This window comes from Oryctolagus cuniculus, chromosome 16 (assembly GCF_964237555.1).
Source record: "Oryctolagus cuniculus chromosome 16, mOryCun1.1, whole genome shotgun sequence".
Lineage (NCBI taxonomy): Eukaryota > Metazoa > Chordata > Mammalia > Lagomorpha > Leporidae > Oryctolagus > Oryctolagus cuniculus.
Genome location: NC_091447.1, coordinates 68,478,498 through 68,497,245, shown reverse-complemented (window position 1 = coordinate 68,497,245; position 18,748 = coordinate 68,478,498). Strand labels below are relative to the sequence as shown.

The 18,748-nt window shown below is 42.7% G+C and overlaps 1 protein-coding gene across 2 annotated transcripts; it reads right to left on the bottom strand.

Annotated features, from left to right (window-relative positions):
• Positions 1 to 8,476: 8,476 nt before the first annotated feature.
• On the bottom strand, positions 8,477 to 16,417 carry LOC138845725 (olfactory receptor 7E24-like). Of its 2 annotated transcripts, XM_070059215.1 has the most exons (2): positions 14,289 to 16,417; positions 8,477 to 9,820 (listed from the first exon to the last, which is right to left on the bottom strand). In XM_070059215.1, the coding sequence occupies exons 1-2, from the start codon at positions 14,423 to 14,425 to the stop codon at positions 8,899 to 8,901; spliced, it is 1,059 nt and encodes a 352-aa protein (XP_069915316.1). In that variant the 5' UTR covers positions 14,426 to 16,417; the 3' UTR covers positions 8,477 to 8,898. The 2 variants fall into 2 exon arrangements, with proteins under 2 accessions (XP_069915316.1, XP_069915317.1); XM_070059216.1 differs by lacking the exon at positions 14,289 to 16,417 and having other exon boundaries at positions 8,477 to 9,744.
• Positions 16,418 to 18,748: the final 2,331 nt, after the last annotated feature.

The window sequence follows — 18,748 nt, the reverse complement described above, 5'->3', positions numbered from 1 at the left end:
AAAATGCCATTCTTTCTAAATTTTTTGTTTCATTATGATAAAATTCACATCAAATCTCTCAAGATACTAATTTTTCAAGCTTTACTGAGGTATAATTAACAAATAAAAATCATAGATTTTGATGTTGTAATATACCTATAAGTTGTGAAATTATTATTACAATCAAGTGGACACCTCACATGAAGACCATTTGTGTGTGTGTGGTGAGAACATGGAAGATGCAGCAGAGTACCTGTGTCCAGCACTTGACTCTGGCTCCTGACTCCAGAGTCCTGCAAATGCAGACCCTGGCGGGTAGCAGTGATGGCTCAATTGATCAGGTTCCTGCCACCACATGGGAGACCTGGATTGAGTTCCTGACTGCTGGCTCCTCCTCCAGCTGGGCTGGTGCAGCCATCGGGGGAGTAAACAGAGTTGATGGCAACTTTCTCTGTCTCTCTCTCTCTCTCTCTCCTTCTCACGTGAACAATAATTTAAATTTTAAAAAAGGAAGCTCTCCCTACCCCAATTAAACATTTATAAGTACACTTTTTTTTCTCCTCAAATACCACAAGGAAGCAGCTCCACTAAAAAGTAAATTTTCAATAACTGGTGTTCTCAAGGGATGAATCTAGAACTCCTGAGGTTGATTTAGTCCATAACTGAGGAAAAGAAAAAAGATAACAAGGACAGAGAGAAAAAGCTGTTTCTCCATATACATCTGTTTCTCGCATGTCCTAGAGCTAAAAAGGGAAAATCATCTAAAATTTGCTTTATATAATCTTCATAGAAACTCGTAAAATTAATTTTATTTTAATTGGCAGTTATATGTTTATGGGAAAGAGTGCAATGTTTCAATGCACATATCCATTGTGGAATAATTAAATGGGGCTAATGAATGTATCCATCAGCTTATTTCTTTGTGGTGTTGTAACCAGGCAGAAAATCCATGGGTTCTTGTCAACTGCTTTTGCCAATGGAACATACCTGCAATGGTTTGCTCTTGGAGTAGAGAAGATTATATTTAAATCTGCACAATACAGCCAGCACTGCAGCTCACTAGGCTAATCCTCCACCTGCGGTGCCGGCACCCAGGTTCTAGTCCCGGTTGGGGCGCCGGATTCCGTCCCAATTGCTCCTCTTCCAGTCCAGCTCTCTGCTGTGGCCCAGGAAGGCAGTGGAGGATGGCCCAAGTGCTTGGGCCCTGTACCCATATGGGAAACCAGGAGGAAGCACCTGGCTCCTGGCTTCAGATCAGCACAGTGCGCCAGCCGCAACGCACCAGCCGTAGCGGTCACTTGGGGGGTGAACCAATGGAAAAAGGAAGACCTTTCTCTCTGTTTCACTCTCACTGTCCACTCTGCCTGTCAAATAAATAAATAAACAAATAAATAAACAAATCTGTACAATTCAGGCACAAGGCCGATAACTAAATAATAGGCTCCCAGAGGAGCTGGAAGTTACAGGTCCTGGGGCTTACTTCTAAGGAAGTTATACATATTCATTAAGTTTAGGGAAGTTCCAGGCAGATTTATGCACTTCAGAAAGGAGTAGGCACACATGCCTGCCAAGGTGTCATGTGTGTTACATTATTTCATGTTCATCTGGTGTTGAAGATTTAACATAAAGAGAGGGGTTAGCTTCATATCAGGAAGGTGATGGTGAGGGGCCAAGCCCGGCTTCAGCACAGGTGCCACAAAGCGGCCACAGCTGAATCAGACTTGCATGCTTCTCCTGCATGAAATGTGTTAACCACTGAGTTTGGCTGCATCCAATCAACGGCCTCCCCCTGATCCTTCCCACCCCTTTATTTGCAAGAACACCTGGTTATTCTCAGCAAGCATTTAGCCAACGCAAGGCTACTTGTTTTGCTTCTGTGGGGGCAGAGGTGTGTTGAGCTCTCCTGCAGTTTATAACTGATGGAATCAAAAGGGGGAAAGGGCGTCACTGTCGTCTGGCTACTTCCGGCTTCATTGGGGTCATGAGCCCTAAAGGGCTTCAAGCAGGATGCAAATGAACTTTAAGGACTGGGGAGCAGGTTCCCATGGAAATGAAAGGTCTTGCAATAGGAGGTCCGGCTCGGGCTTTCTTGGCTACAAATGAAAATGGTTGGAAAACAAAGAAGATGGAGACCAAATAAGCAGAGAACAGGAAAGCAGATGGGTAAGTCAGCCAAACCCAGCAGAAGCTGGAGAACTCCATCCACCAGTCACATGAGGTTTCAGTAGTCCTTACTCCCACTTGTTGACTGTCCAGTTGGTCGGTCGACTTCATGGCTGGACATGTTTACCCAAACTCAGCAGGGCTGTTGGGTCACACAGACTCCCCTTGTTTCTGCCTGGAGAAAGCTCTAAGGTGATCTTAACTTGCTGGATGGCTGCATATAATGCTGGCCAGTGGTCGCCCTCAAGGAGGCCAAACCTCGGGATGATGTGGTTAAGTCTTTTTTTTTTACTGAATTCCGTAGCTTTTTTAGATTTGATTCAAGTATGCTTCCAGCTGACTGGTAAAAATATCCAGAACTATTACCAAGTACTTAAGTCCCCTGGCTTGTCAACATCACAGTAAAATCAGTTTGCTGACCCCCAGGTAGTTGTCCCCAGAACTGTGAGCCTGGGACTTGGGGCACTTTTGTTTTGGGCTTTAAAAAAAAAAAAAAGATTTATTTAGAAGGCAGAGTGACAGAGGGAAGGGGAGAAAGAGAGAGGTTTACTATCTGCTGGTTAACTCCCCAAATGTCCACAACTTCTGGTGCTGGGACAGACTGGAACTGCCTCCAGATCTCCCACATGGGTGCAGGAATCCAAAAGTTGAGTCATTGTCCACTGTTTCCCAGGTGCATTAACAGGCAGCTGGATTAGAAGCAGAGCAGCCAGGACACGAACTGGAACTCAGATATGGAATGATGGCATTGCTAGCCACAGCTTAACCCTCTGCACAACAATGCCAGCCCTACTCCCATCTCTTTGGGGTGGTTGTTGGTGTTTGCACACAACATACACTTTTGGGTGATTCCTTGTTTCCAGTCAGATTGTTTGAGAGTCATTGAAATACAACTCCTTTCCATAATGAGTATGGTCACATGTAGCCTCAACAATTTGAAAGGCACAATTGTCAGGTATAGAAAACATGTTTGTCAGGATTATAATACCAACTTTTCTACACTGATGGAAGCCCATATGATTCTCTTCAGTGAGTGTCTGAATTAGTATCAGTAGGGGCAATTGTTAGACAAGCTAAAAATTGGAATGAGTGCCATCTACAGGTAGGAGATTTATATAGGAAAATGTTGGCTGCTTCATCTGCTGGCTGATTGCTGCCCCTGACAACACATAACTGCTGCTTCAGTGAGCCCTTTACTATCACCAGTAACTTCAGTATTAGAGTCCCCACGTGTTGTTTCTTTATTGTCTGCCATTAGAAGTCCCACTTGCCTTCCAAATAGCTTCTTAAGCATGTGGAACCAGAAACGCACACCTGGAATTGGGCTAAATGTGTATGTTTCTCCCTGAAGGCCAGTCCAAGGGCACAATCTCTATTCATACTCCATGCCCATTCCGTAACTGGATTTTTTGTTGTCTAATTAGGTTTTCTGGGTTCCTTATATATTCTGGATAATAATCCTTTGTCAGAAGAATAGCTTAAATATTTTCTCACCTTATGTTGGTTGTTTCTTCATTTTGTTGATTGCTTCCTTGATTGTGCAGAAGTTTCTTTCTTTGATACAATCTGATATGTTTTTGCTTTTCTTTTTTGTGCTTTTGGGATCTTATCCCCCCCCCAAAAAAAAATTGCCTGTGGTATTATATTGAAGTGTTTCCCTTTTCTTTCTAGCAGTTTGATAGTTTTGGGTCTTACATTTAGATCTCTGATCCATTTTGAGTAGATTTTTGTATAGGAGGAAGGGAACATCTTAGTTCAATTAACTGCATATGGATATACAGTCTTCCCTTGCCAGTAACTGAAGAGACAGTCCATGCTCCAATGTGTGTTTTCAACAACTTTGTCAAAGTTGACTATAGATTCATGGATTCACTTTTTTGATCTCCATTCAGTCCCTTTGTTCTACATGACTGTTTTAATGCAAGTTCCATGCTGTTTTAGTTGAAATAGCTCTGTGGAATGTCCTGAAATCTAGTATTCTGGTTCCTCCCTCTTTGTTGTTTTTGTTCAAGATTGAATTTTATAAATTTTTAATAGTTGCATGAAAAATGTAGTTGGTATTTTCATGGAGACTGCATTGAATCTGGAAACCTCTTCAGGTAGTATGGACATTTTAATTATATCTTGCAAATCTTTTTTGTTTTGTTTTCTTTACCTCTTTCAGTAGTGTTATGTAATTTTCATAGTAGAGATCTTTCATACCCATGGTTAAATGGATTGCAAGGCATAACAATTTTTTGTAATTACTTCTTTCTGGTGCAGTTCATTATTGGTGTATAGAAATGCTACTGAGTTTTGCACACTTAATTTGTACCATGCAACTGAACTTCTTTTTCAGTTCCACTAGTCTCCTGGTGAATGTATTCAGCTTTATTTCCCTACAAACTCATGTCCTCTACAAACAGGGGCAATTTGATGTCTTCCTTTCCTATTTGTCTGCCTTTTATTTCTTTCCCTGGCCTAGCTGTTTTGGCTAAAACTTCCAATGCTATATTGAATAAGAGCAGTGAAGGTTGACAGCCTTTTCTGGTTCCAGATCTTAGAGGACATGGTTTCAGCTTTGCTCCTTCCAGGATCACGTTGGCTATGGGTTTGTCCCATCTGGCCTTTACTGTGTTGAGGTGTATTCCTTCTATACTTAATTTATTTAAGATCTTCAGTCACGAGTGGATGCTGAATAGTGCCAAATGCTCTCTGCATCTACTGAGGGGATCATATGAATTTTGCCTTTTTTTCTGTTGATGTGATATATTAGTTATTGACTTGCATAGGCTGAATATTTCTGAATCCCTGATAGAACTCATACTTCATCATACTAAAGGACTTTTGTTGGTGTGTGTATTGAATGCCAATTATTAGTATACAGCTGAGAAATTTTGCATCTGTGTTCATCAGGGATATTGACCTAGAGTTTTTTTTTCTGTTGTGTGCTTGACTGGTTTTGAAATCAAGGTAATTCTAGCCTCATAGAATGCATTTGGAAGGGTTCCCTTCCTTTCGATTACTTGGGAGTACTTTGAGATTAATTGCCTTTTGTTCTTCCTTAGGAGTTTGCTAGCATTCAGCAGTGAAGCCATCTGGTCCTGGGCTTTTCTTTGTCCGGAGACTTCTTGTTACACTTCCATCTCACTACTTTTTATTGATCCATTCAGGTTTTCTTTGTTGTTCAATCCTGGTCAGTTATAGGTGTAGAAATCTGTCCTCCTCTTCAAAGTTTTCCAATTTGTTGGTGTGTAGTCATTCATAATAGTCTGTAATGGCTCTTTATACTTCTGTGGTGTCATTTGTAATGTCTCCTTTTCCATCTCTGCTTTTATTTATTCAAGTCTGCTTTCTGGTTTTACTCTAGCTAAAGATGTATGTTTTATCTTTTCAAAAAACCAAATTTTTTACTTCATTAATCTTTTCTATTTTAGTTTCCTATTTTATTTATTTCTGCTCTGATGTTTATTTCTTTCCTCCTAACTTTGGGCTTGGTTGTATCTTGCTTTTCAAGGTCCTTAAGATGTAGTTAGGTTGTGGTATTTGTGTGTGTGTGTGTGTGTGTGTAGGTGCTTACTGTTATAAACTTTTCATTAGAATTGCTAGAATTGCTTCTGATATGTCATAAGTTTTCAGCTGTTGTGTTTCTATTTTCATAAGATTCAAGGAATTTTTAAATTTTCCTTATTTTTCAAGGACCCACTTTTCATTTAGAAGCAAGATGTTCCATTTCCATGTATTTGGATAACTTCTAGAGTTGTTTTCTCTTTGGCTGACCATTTCTAGTTTTACTCCATTGTGGTCAGAGAGGATAATGTGATAGGATTTTGATTTTTTTGAATTTGCTGGGATTTGTTTTGTGGCCTAATCAATGGTGTGTCCTAAAGACTATTCTTTTTTTTTTTTTTGGACAGGCAGAGTGGACAGTGAGAGAGAGAGAGACAGAGAGAAAGGTCTTCCTTTGCTGTTGGTTCATGCTGGTGGTAAGAGGATGTATCCTGTTGTGGTTGGACTTAATGTGCTATTTTTGTAAGAATCATTTGGTCTATAGTATAGTTTAATTCTGATGCTTGTTTTCCAATGATCTGTACACTGACAAAAGTGGGGTGTTGGAGTCCCCTCAAAGTCAGGGCAGGCTCAGAAGGATCCACAGTACGGCTGGGCGGGAGTTTGGGACAAACATGCAGCACTGCTCACACCCACCAAAACCAGAGCTTGCACTGCCCTGGTGGGGGTTGAGGAAGTAGGGGACATGGTCCTGTATCCACAGAGGTGATCACTCCTTCTTAAGGTTTTGGGAATAGGACCCACTTTGCTGTGTAGAACCACCTGACCAGTGTAGTGCAGGACACCGCTTAGGCTAAAATGTTGGTCGCTGCTGCTGCAGGGTCTAGCTAGGTTTATGAGGCTGTGGTCCTCTTGCCTGAACGGTGGAGTGACTGTGGATCCCCAGGGATGAGGATATACAGGGGTTTCTATCTCCTACAGCAGTACAGATTCCAACTGTGGCTCCTTTCTCAAGATGGTGTCATGGAGCAAGCATTTGGTACCAGTTGGATTCTCAAATTCCCAGCAAGACTGAAAAGCATAAACATTACAGACCTCTGAGCTGAAAGCTGGCAGCCAGCCTTGCTTTCCCACCCATCTGATGTGAACTGATACTGGGGAAATATGTTCCTGACATTCCTCCACACCCAGCATCTCCCAAAGCACCCTGCAGTCCATGCTGCCTTGCTCAGGGGCACGGCCAAGGAGCACAAATCTGTTCTCCCTCCTGTGTGCAGGGACCCATGGGGGCTGAGGCTCTGTCCTGAGGACTGGCAAGAAGACAGGCACGGGAATGGACCAGCTAACACCTGTGGTGGCTCCGGTGATGGGCCGGCTAACACTCATGGCACCTCCGGTGATGGAAAGCACAGGAACCATTCCCGCTGGATGGACTGGAAACCTGAAGAGTGGGAGGCACACGCTATTGCCTCGTTCAGTGTTTGGGCAGGGACGGCATTGTGGTGTAGCAGGTTAATCTGCCTGCCACCTGGTATCTCATCTCAGTACCAATCAAGTCCAGGCTGCTCCACTTCTGATCCAGCTCCTTGCCCGTGCACCTGGGAAAGCAGTGAATGATGGTCTGAATGCCTGGGCCCGTGACACTCACATGGGAGACCAGGATGGACTTGCAGGCTACTGGCTCTGGACTGACATAGCCCAGCCATTGCAGCCTTTTGGGCAGTGAACCAACAGACAGAAGATCTCTCTCTCTCACCCTCTCTCTCTCTCTCTCACTCTCTCTCTCACTCTCTCTCTTTCTCTCTCTCTTTCTCTCTCTCTTTCTCTCTCTCTTTCTCTCCCTCTTTTCTCTCTCTTCCTTTCAAATAAGCAAACCTTCTTTTAAAAAATTAAGGTTCTCACCTGCCAGACATACTATGTCTGGAGAGTTATGTTTGCACAATGAAATAGGACATTTGCTGTTTTTCCCTCACATGAAGAATGTTCCTTTTTTTAGTTGTAAAAATTTATTTTATTTGAAAGGAAAATACTGAGAGATTGAGAGAGCAATGTTCTCCATCCACTGGTTCACTCCCTAAATGCCCACAGCAGCCAAGGCTGGGCCAGGCCAAAGCCAGAAGCTAAGAATTCAGTCCACATCTCCCACGTGTGTGGCAGGGACCCAACTGCTTGAGCCATCACCTGCTGCCTCCAAGGATGCACATTAGTAGGAATTCAGAATCAGAGTGGAGCTAGGATTCAAAACCAGGCCCTGCAGTACAGGCATCCCAAATGGCACTAACACCCACCTCAAAAGATGAGTGTCATCAACAGAAATGAGAAGACCCTAAATTCTGCCTCGTTTGTGTTTATGAGAATACTGATATTGAAAACGGGCTTGATTTCTTGAACACATGAAAAAAATTATTTTATTCAAAAGGCAGAGTTACAGAAAGAGAAGGAGTGACAGATCTTCCATCCACTGATTCACTCCCCAAATGGCTGCAACAGCTGGAGATGGGCTAATCCAAAGCCAGGAGCTAAGCACTTCTTCTGGGTCTCCAACATGGGTGCATGGGCCTGAGCATTTATGCCATCCACCGCTGATTTCCCAGGCCATTAGCAGGAAGCTGCATCAGAAGTGGAGCAGCCAGGACTCGAACCAGCACCCTATGGGATGCCAGTACTGCTGGCAGAGGCTTAACCTAACATGCAACAGTGCTGCCCCCTTGTGCACATTTTTAAATACTCCCATCACAGCTCATCCTCTACCTTTGCCCCTTGTCATGATGTATTCATCAGTCAAGAAACAGAAAGAAATCCAGTTATCATAATGGAGAGAACGGAATATGGGCAATGGGTCCAATAGCTACTGCAGGACAGAGGTAAAGAGGGAAAAACATGTGAACAGAAATGGTAACTAAAGGGACTCTCTCAAACACTGAGGCCTGAGTGGGGAGAGAAGAGATGAGTGAAATGTACCACACTTCATATGTAGTTAAGGTTAGTGACCATGAGTGACCTTTTATTAAAGAAAGGTGGAAAGTAGAGTAGTGATTTTTTTAAGAGCTCCAACCTGGGGCCTGCACAGTGACACAGCAAGTTAAAGCCCCAGCCTACAGCGTTAGCTTCCCATATGTTGAGAGGAAAGGTTGTGGAAAGAGAAGCCCAAAAGACATGGAGATGATGATAGATGCCTTCACATGCTGTGACCTGAGGACTGATTCTAGACATCTTGAAGCTGCCCATTTCAGTTCTAGGAACACAAGGATGGCAAGGGCAGTGAGATTAGCTAATTCTGTTGAGAGTTCTCTGCAGAGCTCTCTTGATGTCCCTGTTCCTCAGGCTGTAGATGAAGGGGTTCAACATAGGGGTGACCAGGGTGTACATCAGTGAGGCCACAGCACTCTCTCTGGAAGAGGTGGAGAAGGATGCACTGAGATACACGCCTAAACTTGATCCATAAAATAAGCAAACGACCAACAGGTGTGAGCCACAGGTGGAGAAGGCTTTGTACTTCCCATCTGGGGATGGGACTCTCAGAATGGAGGACACGATTTTATAGTAAGAGAAGAGGATCCCTGAGATAGGGAAAAACCCAAATACAATACCAATAAGATACATGACTATGTCATGGTTGATGGTGTTATCACATGTAAGATTGAGAAGCTTAGAAGGGTCACAAAAGAAATTAGAAATTTCAACTGCCTTGAAGCAGGTAACTGGTAATAATATCAAGTTGTGCAGCAGAGAATCGAAAAGGCTGGCCACAAAAGACACAGAAACCAAGAAGGCACAGCGGTGGGGGTTCATGATGACCTGGTAATGCAGTGGATGACAAATGGCGACAAACCGGTCATAGGCCATCACAGTCAGAATCAAATCATCCATGCACCCAAAGATAATAAAGAGAGACATCTGTGTCAGGCAGCCCACATAGGAGATGACTGTGCTGTGAGTGTGGATGTCCACAATCATCTTGGGAACCATGGTGGAGGTGAAACCCATGTCAGCCAAGGACAGGTTGCAGAGGAAGAAGTACATGGGGGTGTGCAGGTGGGTGTCAGAGATGATGAGCAGCATGATGAGCAGGTTCCCGAGCACTGTGACCAGGTACATGTACAAGAACAGCCCAAACAGGAGGGACTGCAGGGCTGGATCCTCTGAGAAGCCCACGAAATGGAATTCTTGGACACACGTCAGATTTTGTGTTTCAACAGAGCCTGTGCTCCTTCTGGAAAAAGAGAGAGGGATGGAAAAAGGAGACATAGGCCCACAGTGTTTGCATATAGTTATTCTACATATAGTTTTAATTCAGCTAATCATGGGTATAACATCAGGGTAACTCTAAGGTCCACAGAAGAAATATAATTAAAAGAATGTTTTTTAGAGCAACTTAAAAAAGTTAAGAAACCCAGAACATTAGACATAACTAGCCCATGAACATAGTCAAATGCAACCAAGTCTTTTAATAAAAAAGAATAGGAAATGCCCTTTTGTCTTCAAAGATAATATTCTAAATAAGCGTAATTAAGAAGCAGTTAAATATACTTTATTTTAACAATAATACAAATTTCATTGACTTATTTGTGCTCTAAATGCCAGGACTGTGTTATGTCAACACTAACTTAATGTTGATCATTCATGATTGGAACATACTGTTGTGTGTTAGTTATCTTTTAGAGGTTTCATCATTCTCCAGTTTTCTGCTTTCCCTTTTGTATCTCCTTTTTGTTTAATAGGGAAACACACAGAGAGACATGGATAGGGAGGGAGAGGGAGAGAGAAAAAGAAAGCAAGCACACCCATCCATTGATTCACTCCTAAATGTTTACAATGTCTTTGGATGGACTACTACAGAAGCTGGGAGCTGGAAATTGATCCAGGTCTCCTACATGGGTTACAGTCACCCAAGTACTTTAGTCATCACCACTGCCTCCCACAGTCTGGGAGGAAGCTGAGTAATCAACAATAGCCAGGAATCAAGCTCAGACACTCCCTTGTGGAGGGGGTATCTTAACCATGTTGTGGGCACACTGTTGTGTGTCTGTCTGCCATGTGATCCATAACTTCTATCCTAGTCACTGGTGGGGGTCAAATTTTGATAAATGTGGTTTAGTTAAGTGCACATAATCATACAAAAATCAGTGATCAAGTGTAACTTTAGTGTATTCTGCACCTGTCAGTGAACAGAAATAAGGATTTTTTAAAAGAAATGTCTGAATTTTCAAAAGCTTAAACAGGTAATTTTTGTATTTGCCTCAAGATATCAGTAAATTATCTTGTGTTTGAGAGGTGTATCTTATTTAAATATTTTTTTAAATTTTTCTTTTTTCATAACAACCTGGTAATGCCGCTTTACAGTTTTTATGATCATAAACCTTCCTATTTGCCGTTGAAGTGTTTGGTATCAGAGAGCACACAAAGTCAACTTGAGTCCCAATCTTCCTATGCATAAAGAAAATATTTTCATATTAACCTTTCCTTATTCATGGGTTGTAATAACATAACTTTATCTGCCCTAAGACAACTGTAGTTCATTACTGTAGCAGGAGAAGCTGATTGAACTGAGAAATATATAAAAGAGAATTCCAGGAAGTAATGTAAACATACTTGTGCAGATTCTTCATCCGTGAAATGGATGTTTGCCCTACAAGACTGTTGGAAGGAAGTTTTCTTCAATCTTTTTATCTTTCTTTCTTCATTTTTCATCCTATTTGACACAGAGGTATCTTTCCCCCACTGCTTCATTCCCCAAATGCCCACAAGAGCTCAGGCTGAGGCTGGAGCCCAGAACTCCATCCAGATCTCCTAAGTGATGTCAGAAACCTGAGTACTTGGGTCATCATCCGAGTCTGTCATGCATGTTAGTAGAAAGCTTGGTCAGAATCAGTAACTGGGACTCGAACCAGGTACTTCTCTAGGAGAGACGAGTTTCCCAAGCTGAGGCTCAACCAAGTGCACCACAACGCATGAACCTTCTTGTCAGTATTAGTTTGTGCATCTCTAAGTGGATTTCTTTAAACCTCACCTGAAAAGTACGTGAAGGTATCTAGTATACACACCTACTACCCCTGAAACAGACTAGGGTGCACTGAAGTTGGGTTTTAAGCCCCTCTGGGATGTACATTCACTTCAAACATTTCATCTGCTTCACGTCTTTAGCTGGGAGGGGGGCATCATCTAATTAGTCCGTGCATTATTATGACAAGCTTTTGAAAATCTATGCCCCTCTCTTCATATCACACAAGTGAGGATTTCTGGATGAGTAGCAAAATTGGATGCAAGTATGGTTTTGTCCACACCTGTTTGCTATTCCAAAAAAAAATCAAATACATCTTTGATAAACCAACTAACTATATATTTGATACACCATCTACCTATCTGTATATCTATATCAACTCTATATTAGTATCATCAAATGTTTTTCTGTGTAATATCTAGTAGTAATCCTTTCCTAATAACAAGAAATTTCATGTTGTGTGGGAATGTTATTTCTACTTGGCATAACATTATTTCTGCTTGCTGTATGGAGGGAGTAAGGAAATCAGCATCATTCACCTACAATACATGCCAACACATGTGTAAATCTCTCCACCTCCCCGTGATTGTATTGTCCACTGGACACAGGAAGAATAACACCCATATCTGTGACAGGTTATCATCTAGGAGAATGGAGAGCACAAGCATTGCCTGTCCCCTTCTCCTGTGCATTTGTGCTATCTGTGAAACACAGTTCTGCCTTGATTTTTGAATACTCAGAAACAAAAGATTTTGCTGTAGATTACATTAATTGCCATTACAGGATCCATGTGTCCTTCACAGAGATGCAAGCACAAGCTATTCCATGGTCTCTAGTTCTGTGGGACTTTCCTGAAAGGGATCTTCAAGAAAGCACCAGTGTGTTAAAGCCACACTGATGACGGCCAGTTATTGCGAGCCATGGAAGGGTCTACTGAACGTGTAACATAGATCTTCATTGCTGATGCCTCCACTCTGCCAAGGAAGGTACAGCATTAGGGCATTAAGAAAGGAAAGGGAGTGGCCGGCACCATGGCTAACTAGGCTAATCCTCCACCTTGCAGCAGCGGCACACCAGGTTCTAGTCCCGGTCGGGGCACCAGATTCTGTCCCGGTTGCCCCTCTTCCAGGCCAGCTCTCTGCTGTGGCCAGGGAGTGCAGTGGAGGATGGCCCAAGTGCTTGGGCCCTATACCCCATGGGAGACCAGGATAAGTACGTGGCTCCTGCCATTGGATCAGCGCAGTGCACCGGCTGCATGGCGGCCATTGGAGGGTGAACCAGCAGCAAAAGTAAGACCTTTCTCTCTGTCTCTCTCTCTCTGTCCACTCTGCCTGTCAAAAAATAAAAAATAAAAAAATTTAAAAATGAAAGTTTCATTCTTCTCAAAAATACATGTTCACAGCCATATTGAAGTTTCAAAGCCCTTTTAGATAAAAATGTGTTTATTTTACAAAAAAAGCATCTATAAAAATTATAATGTATGGAAAATAATGTATTATGAAAAAAATCTATGTGGATTTCAAAAGCAGTAATTCATACTTTTCATTCCATTTTTCCATGAATATTCCGAAGTCCTCTCATTGGAGGACAAGAGCTTTGTTGGCTCTGTAGATGAGGTCCCAACTCAAATGACAATGCTAACTCTCAGAGATGCCAACAACTTGGCGTGGAGCAGATAGGATTCAACACTACATTGTCAGCATCTGAAATCTGATGTATTCAACTTCTTCATTATCTCTTCCTGCTCAGAAGGACTTAAACAGAGCTCCAGTGATCTAAACTACAGGAAACTCTGAGGACTGTTGGTAATCTCTTTCCAGTTCTGCAGTCAGAAATGGAAACCAACACCCCATTTTATGTCTCTGATTGAGAAGACTTTAGTGATTACAAGAGTGGTGAGCAAGTAGGCAGAAGAGAAACCCAGGTGTGGGGTCAGGAGAGCCATTTCCTCTGAGTTAGCATGGACCTGGGCTCCTGTGGTCTTAGCCTTTGAGCTCCGCCACACTTCACACAAGACTGCCCACAATCAACAGAGAAGCCCATGCAAAGAACACAGTGGAAGGAAAGTGTAACTGCTGCTGGGGTCACCAGAGGGGTAGAGTGGCCATGTACCCTGTGTCTGATTCAGATGTGGTTTCAGGGTCCGGTGCTGTGGTGTATTGACTAAAGCTGCAGCCAGTAGCCCTGGCATCCCATATGGGCAACAGTTCAAGTCCTGGCTGCTTCACTTCCAATCCATTTCCCTGCTAACACACCTGGGAAAGCAACATAAGATGATCCAAGCCCTTGGGCCCCTGCACCCACAAGGGAAAGCTGGATGGAGTTCCTGACTTCAGCATGGTGCAGCCCCAGCTGATGTGGCCATCTCATGAGTGAATCAGTGGATGGAAAACTTTCTCTCTCCACCTCTCCCTCTCTGTAACTTTCAAATATAATAACTTTTTTTTACAATGTGGCTTCAATTCTTTGTACTTCACTATCAGATACAAGTCACAAAAAAGTGCTGAGCTCCTCTATGCAACAGAAATTGGGAGATTGTGCAGATGCAATAAAACAGCCTACTTGCAACAGAGTTCAGAGCCTGATACTTAGGAAGCCCTCTTAATGCCCATGATGTTATGCTCCCTGGCATCTTCATCATCACCATTATGATCATGTTTCTGTGTTCAGGGGACAGTTTAGAGATGCATTTGCTTCTGTCATGAAAAGGACTGCGAGGGAGAGAGACTTAATACAGGAGGAAAGCCAAACTCTGAATGAGATATCTGGGACTCCTATGAGAAACAAGAACATAGACTTCACAGTCCTCTGGGCTGAAGCTTTGCTTATTGCTTCCCTCCCACAAGTCTACCCCAACTCTCACTTTTCTTCTGATGAGGAGAAAACAATGTTCCTAAGAGTCCAACCTCCTTCCCTGCTATCCCTCCGCACTTACTGGGCTGCGCTGAGTCTCATCTGAAGCATGACCATGGGTGATGGCTCCGCTGCTCCTCTTCTGCCTGGACTGCAATGGAGGGAGCCTCAGGTTCTGCACTCAGGACTGGAGACAAACTTGGGCAGGGTCCTGGTGCAGATGCTCACAATGGGAGTGCAGCCACTATGTTTCCACCAGGAAGGCCAAGGTATGAATGTGCCAGGTCATTACTAGGACCTTGGGTGCACAATGCACAGAGCTCCCAATTAGCCAGCCAGTCCATGTTACCCTAGTCCCTGAAGACTTGCCTATATTCATGGAAGAGGAATAGGAGAAAATAAGTGTACCTGGAACCTGTCCACAAGGAAGGTCACCTGTGCCCTTTGGTGCTGACATCCAAGTTGCAAAATCTTGACATAAAACTCAGCCTTCTGTTTTCAATTTCACAGCTGAATATGTGATTTTCTTTGTCTCCCAATCCATTTTATTCATCATGAAACCTAAGGAGAATTGTATGTTGTATACCAATAATCAAATACTTTTCTCACTTTCTCGGTTAGCATTAGTCTCTAAATAGAGCTTCCTATTTCATTTCCTAAGCCTTTGCTTGGGTTTGTATTTTATGTCTTGGGAACTGATGTGCTTTTTTACTAATTTGAATTAGTCTTCATTGCCAGGTTGTGACTCTTATTGAATTATACTCATAGATTACAAAACTATTGATAGTTACATATTTCTTTGTCCTTATACTTCAATACTTCAGAAGCAGTAGGTGAAAAAGCATACTTCAAAAAGTTTGCAGAAAAAATGTAATTAACTGATAAGTTGATAATATGTATTTTGAGAACTTATGAAAGATCCTACATATGTACAAAAGCATTTCATTTGGGGGCTGGTCAGTCTAGTTATTCCAACCATCCTACTGGTCTGGTATAGGAGGAAAAATGCTTTCAACAGTGTCTCATGGGTCATCTGTATCCCATAGAACACACTGAGCTGAGCTCTCTTGCTGTGGGACATGACTGGGGGTGAGGTCCCATTGCCACATCATTCTCATTAAGCAATAAGAGCTGAGGCTCTCTCCTTAGGACTGTTGGGAAGAAAGACAGCCCTGGGCCTCCTAATGTGGATGAATCTGGGAGGAAGAGACAGAAGTACAATTTTTACTGCATTAGTATCAGGAGATTTTAAAAATTATCACTTTTATTTAAATGTAGAGGGACAAAGGGAGACAAAGATTTCTTCTATTCACCAGGTCACCCCAAAAAAACCATAGAACTTGGCCAGGAAAAAGCCAGGAGCTAAGAACTCAACACGAGTCTCCCACACAGGAGGCAGGAATGAAATTAATTGAGCTAAAATCTGCTGCCTCTCTACAAGCACTCTAATGGGAAGAGGGAACTGACAGAGGAGCCAAGAGACAAACTCAGGTTCTTCAGTACGGGATGTGGGCATCCCAAGGGGAATCCCAACCACTCTGCCAAATGCCTGCCCTTGGCACCAGCATTCTGTAAGGCTGAAGACAGGCTGATCTGTCCTCCTGTGTGCTCTTGAGCACTCTGAGATGTACAGTGCTTTTGGTGGTGGTCTATGAGCACCACAGACTGACTACATCTCTCCAGCATTTCAGACAACCTAGCAAACCATCATGCTCTCAGCCAAATTGTCCTGCAGGAGAGCATTCCGAAAGGCAGGTTTTGTCTGCCTCCTGTATTTATTCCTATTCCACCATACTTCTCCATGGGGGATCCATGGTCATCTAGTCGAAAGAAGTGACTCTGCTTTCTCATCTTCCAGCAGAATCTCTCCAGTGCCATCACAACCAGGGGCAGCCATTCTAGGTCCAAATGCACCAGATGTTCCCAGCGGCTTCTGATGTTTTCTTATCACTTAAATGCTCATTTCACTCCCAATTGTATTTAGATTTTTGCAAAATTTTATTTAAGCTCTTCAACTTTCATGTATTTGCTGTATACATTTTCAAAAACATAGTGATACTTCCCAACCTAGACTTCTTCCTGCGCACACTCCCACCCTTCTTCTCTTCCCTCTCCTGTTCCCATTTTTACTTTTTACAAAGAACTATTTTCAGTTAACATTATACTCATAAGATTTACTCTACACTCTGTAAAGAGTTCAGCAAATAGTATGAAGAAAAAATCCACTGTTCCTCAACAGTTGAGACAAGGGCTGCTCAAAATCATTGCCTCTCAAAGTGTCAGTTTCACTCCTATAGATTACATTTTAGGGGCTCTCCTAGTTAACAGAGATCAGGGAGAATGTGGTATTTGTCTTTTTGGGACACCCTCATTTCATTAAGTATAATGGTTTCTAGTTGTATCTGTTTTTTTGTGAATAACAGGATTTTGGTATTTTTTAACCACTGTGTTGTATTTCATAGTGTGTACACACAATAATTTCCTTATTGAGTCTTGTGATGATAGACATCTGGGTTGATTCCATCTCTTAGCTGTTGTGAATTGAGCTGCAGTGAACATGAGGGTACAGATAATTCTTCCATATGCTGATTTCTTTTGGTTTGTTTAAATTCCCAAGAGTGGAATGGCTAGATCATATGGTAGGTCTATATTCAGATTTCTGATGTATCTCCATACTGTCTTCCACAGTGGCTATACCAGTATATATTCCCACCAGCAGTAAACAAGGATGCCTTTTGCCCACATCCTCACCAGCATTTGTTGTTTGTTGATTTTTGTATGAAATCATTCTAGGCCGGCGCCATGGCTCAATAGGCTAATCTTCCACCTAGCGGTGCTGGCACACCGGGTTCTAGTCCCAGTCGGGGCACCGGATTCTTTCCCGGTTGTCCCTCTTCCAGGCCAGCTCTCTGCTGTGGCCCAGAAAGGCAGTGGAGGATGGCCCAAGTGCTTGGGCCCTGCACCCCATGGGATACCAGGAGAAGCACCTGGCTCCTGCCTTCGGATTAGTGCAGTGCACCGGCCACAGCACACCAGCCGTGGCAGCCATTGGAGGGTGAACCAACAGCAAAAAGTAAGACCTTTCTCTCTCTCACTCTCTCACTGTCCGCTCTGCCTGTCAAAAAAGAAAGAAAGAAAGAAAGAAAGAAAGAAAGAAAGAAAGAAAGAAGGAAAGAAAGGAAAGAAAGGAAAGAAAGGAAAGAAAGGAAAGAAAGGAAAGAAAGGAAAGAAAGGAAAGAAAGGAAAGAAAGGAAAGAAAGGAAAGAAAGGAAAGAAAGGAAAGAAAGGAAAGAAAGGAAAGAAAGGAAAGAAAGGAAAGAAAGGAAAGAAAGGAAAGAAAGGAAAGAAAGAAAGAAAGCCATTCTAACTGGGGTGAGATGGAACTTCATTGTGGTTTTGATTTGCATTTCCCTGATGGCTAGTGATCATGAGCATTTTTTCAAGTATCTTTTGGCCGTTTGAATTTCCTCTTAAAAGAAATGCCAGTCTGGGTCCCAGCGCTGTGGCACAGGAGATTAACCCTCTGCTTGCGGCGCCAGCATCCCAAATGGGTTCTGGTTATAGTCTCGGCTGCTCCTCTTCCAATCCAGCTCTCTGCTATGGCCTGGGAAAGCAGTAGAAGATGGCCCAAGTCCTTGGGCCCCTGCAACCACATGGGAGACCTGGAAGAAACTCCTGGCTTCAGGCTTTGGATTGGCACAGCTCTAGCCATTGTGGCCTTTGGGGAGTGAACCAATGGATGGAAGACCTTTCCCTGTGTCTCTCCCTCTCACTGTCTGTAACCCTACCTGTCAAATAAATAAAAAATCTTGAAAAAAAAAAAGAAAAATGCCAGTATAAGCCCTTGCCCATTTCTTAGCTGGATTGTTTATTTTGTTGTTATTAGGTTTCTTGAGTTCTTTAAAATTCTGAATATTAATTTTTATCTGTTGCATATTTGCAAAGAATGTCTCCCATTCTGCCAGTTGCCTCTTCATGTCGTGGAGTGTTTCTTTTGCAGGGTCAAATTAGTCTGTTTTTGCTGTGATTCCCTGTGTTTCTTGTGTCTTTTCCAAGAAGTCTTTGCCTATGCCAATGTCATGCAGAGTTTCCCCAGTGATCTCTAGTAATTTGATGGTATCAGGTCATAGATTTAGGTGTTTGATCTATTTTGAGTGAATTTTTGTGTGTCTAGTTTTTGTGTAAGGGGGTCTAGTTTCATAATTCTGCACGTGAAAATCCAGTTTCCCCAGGACCATTGTTCAAGGGACTGTCCTTGCTTGA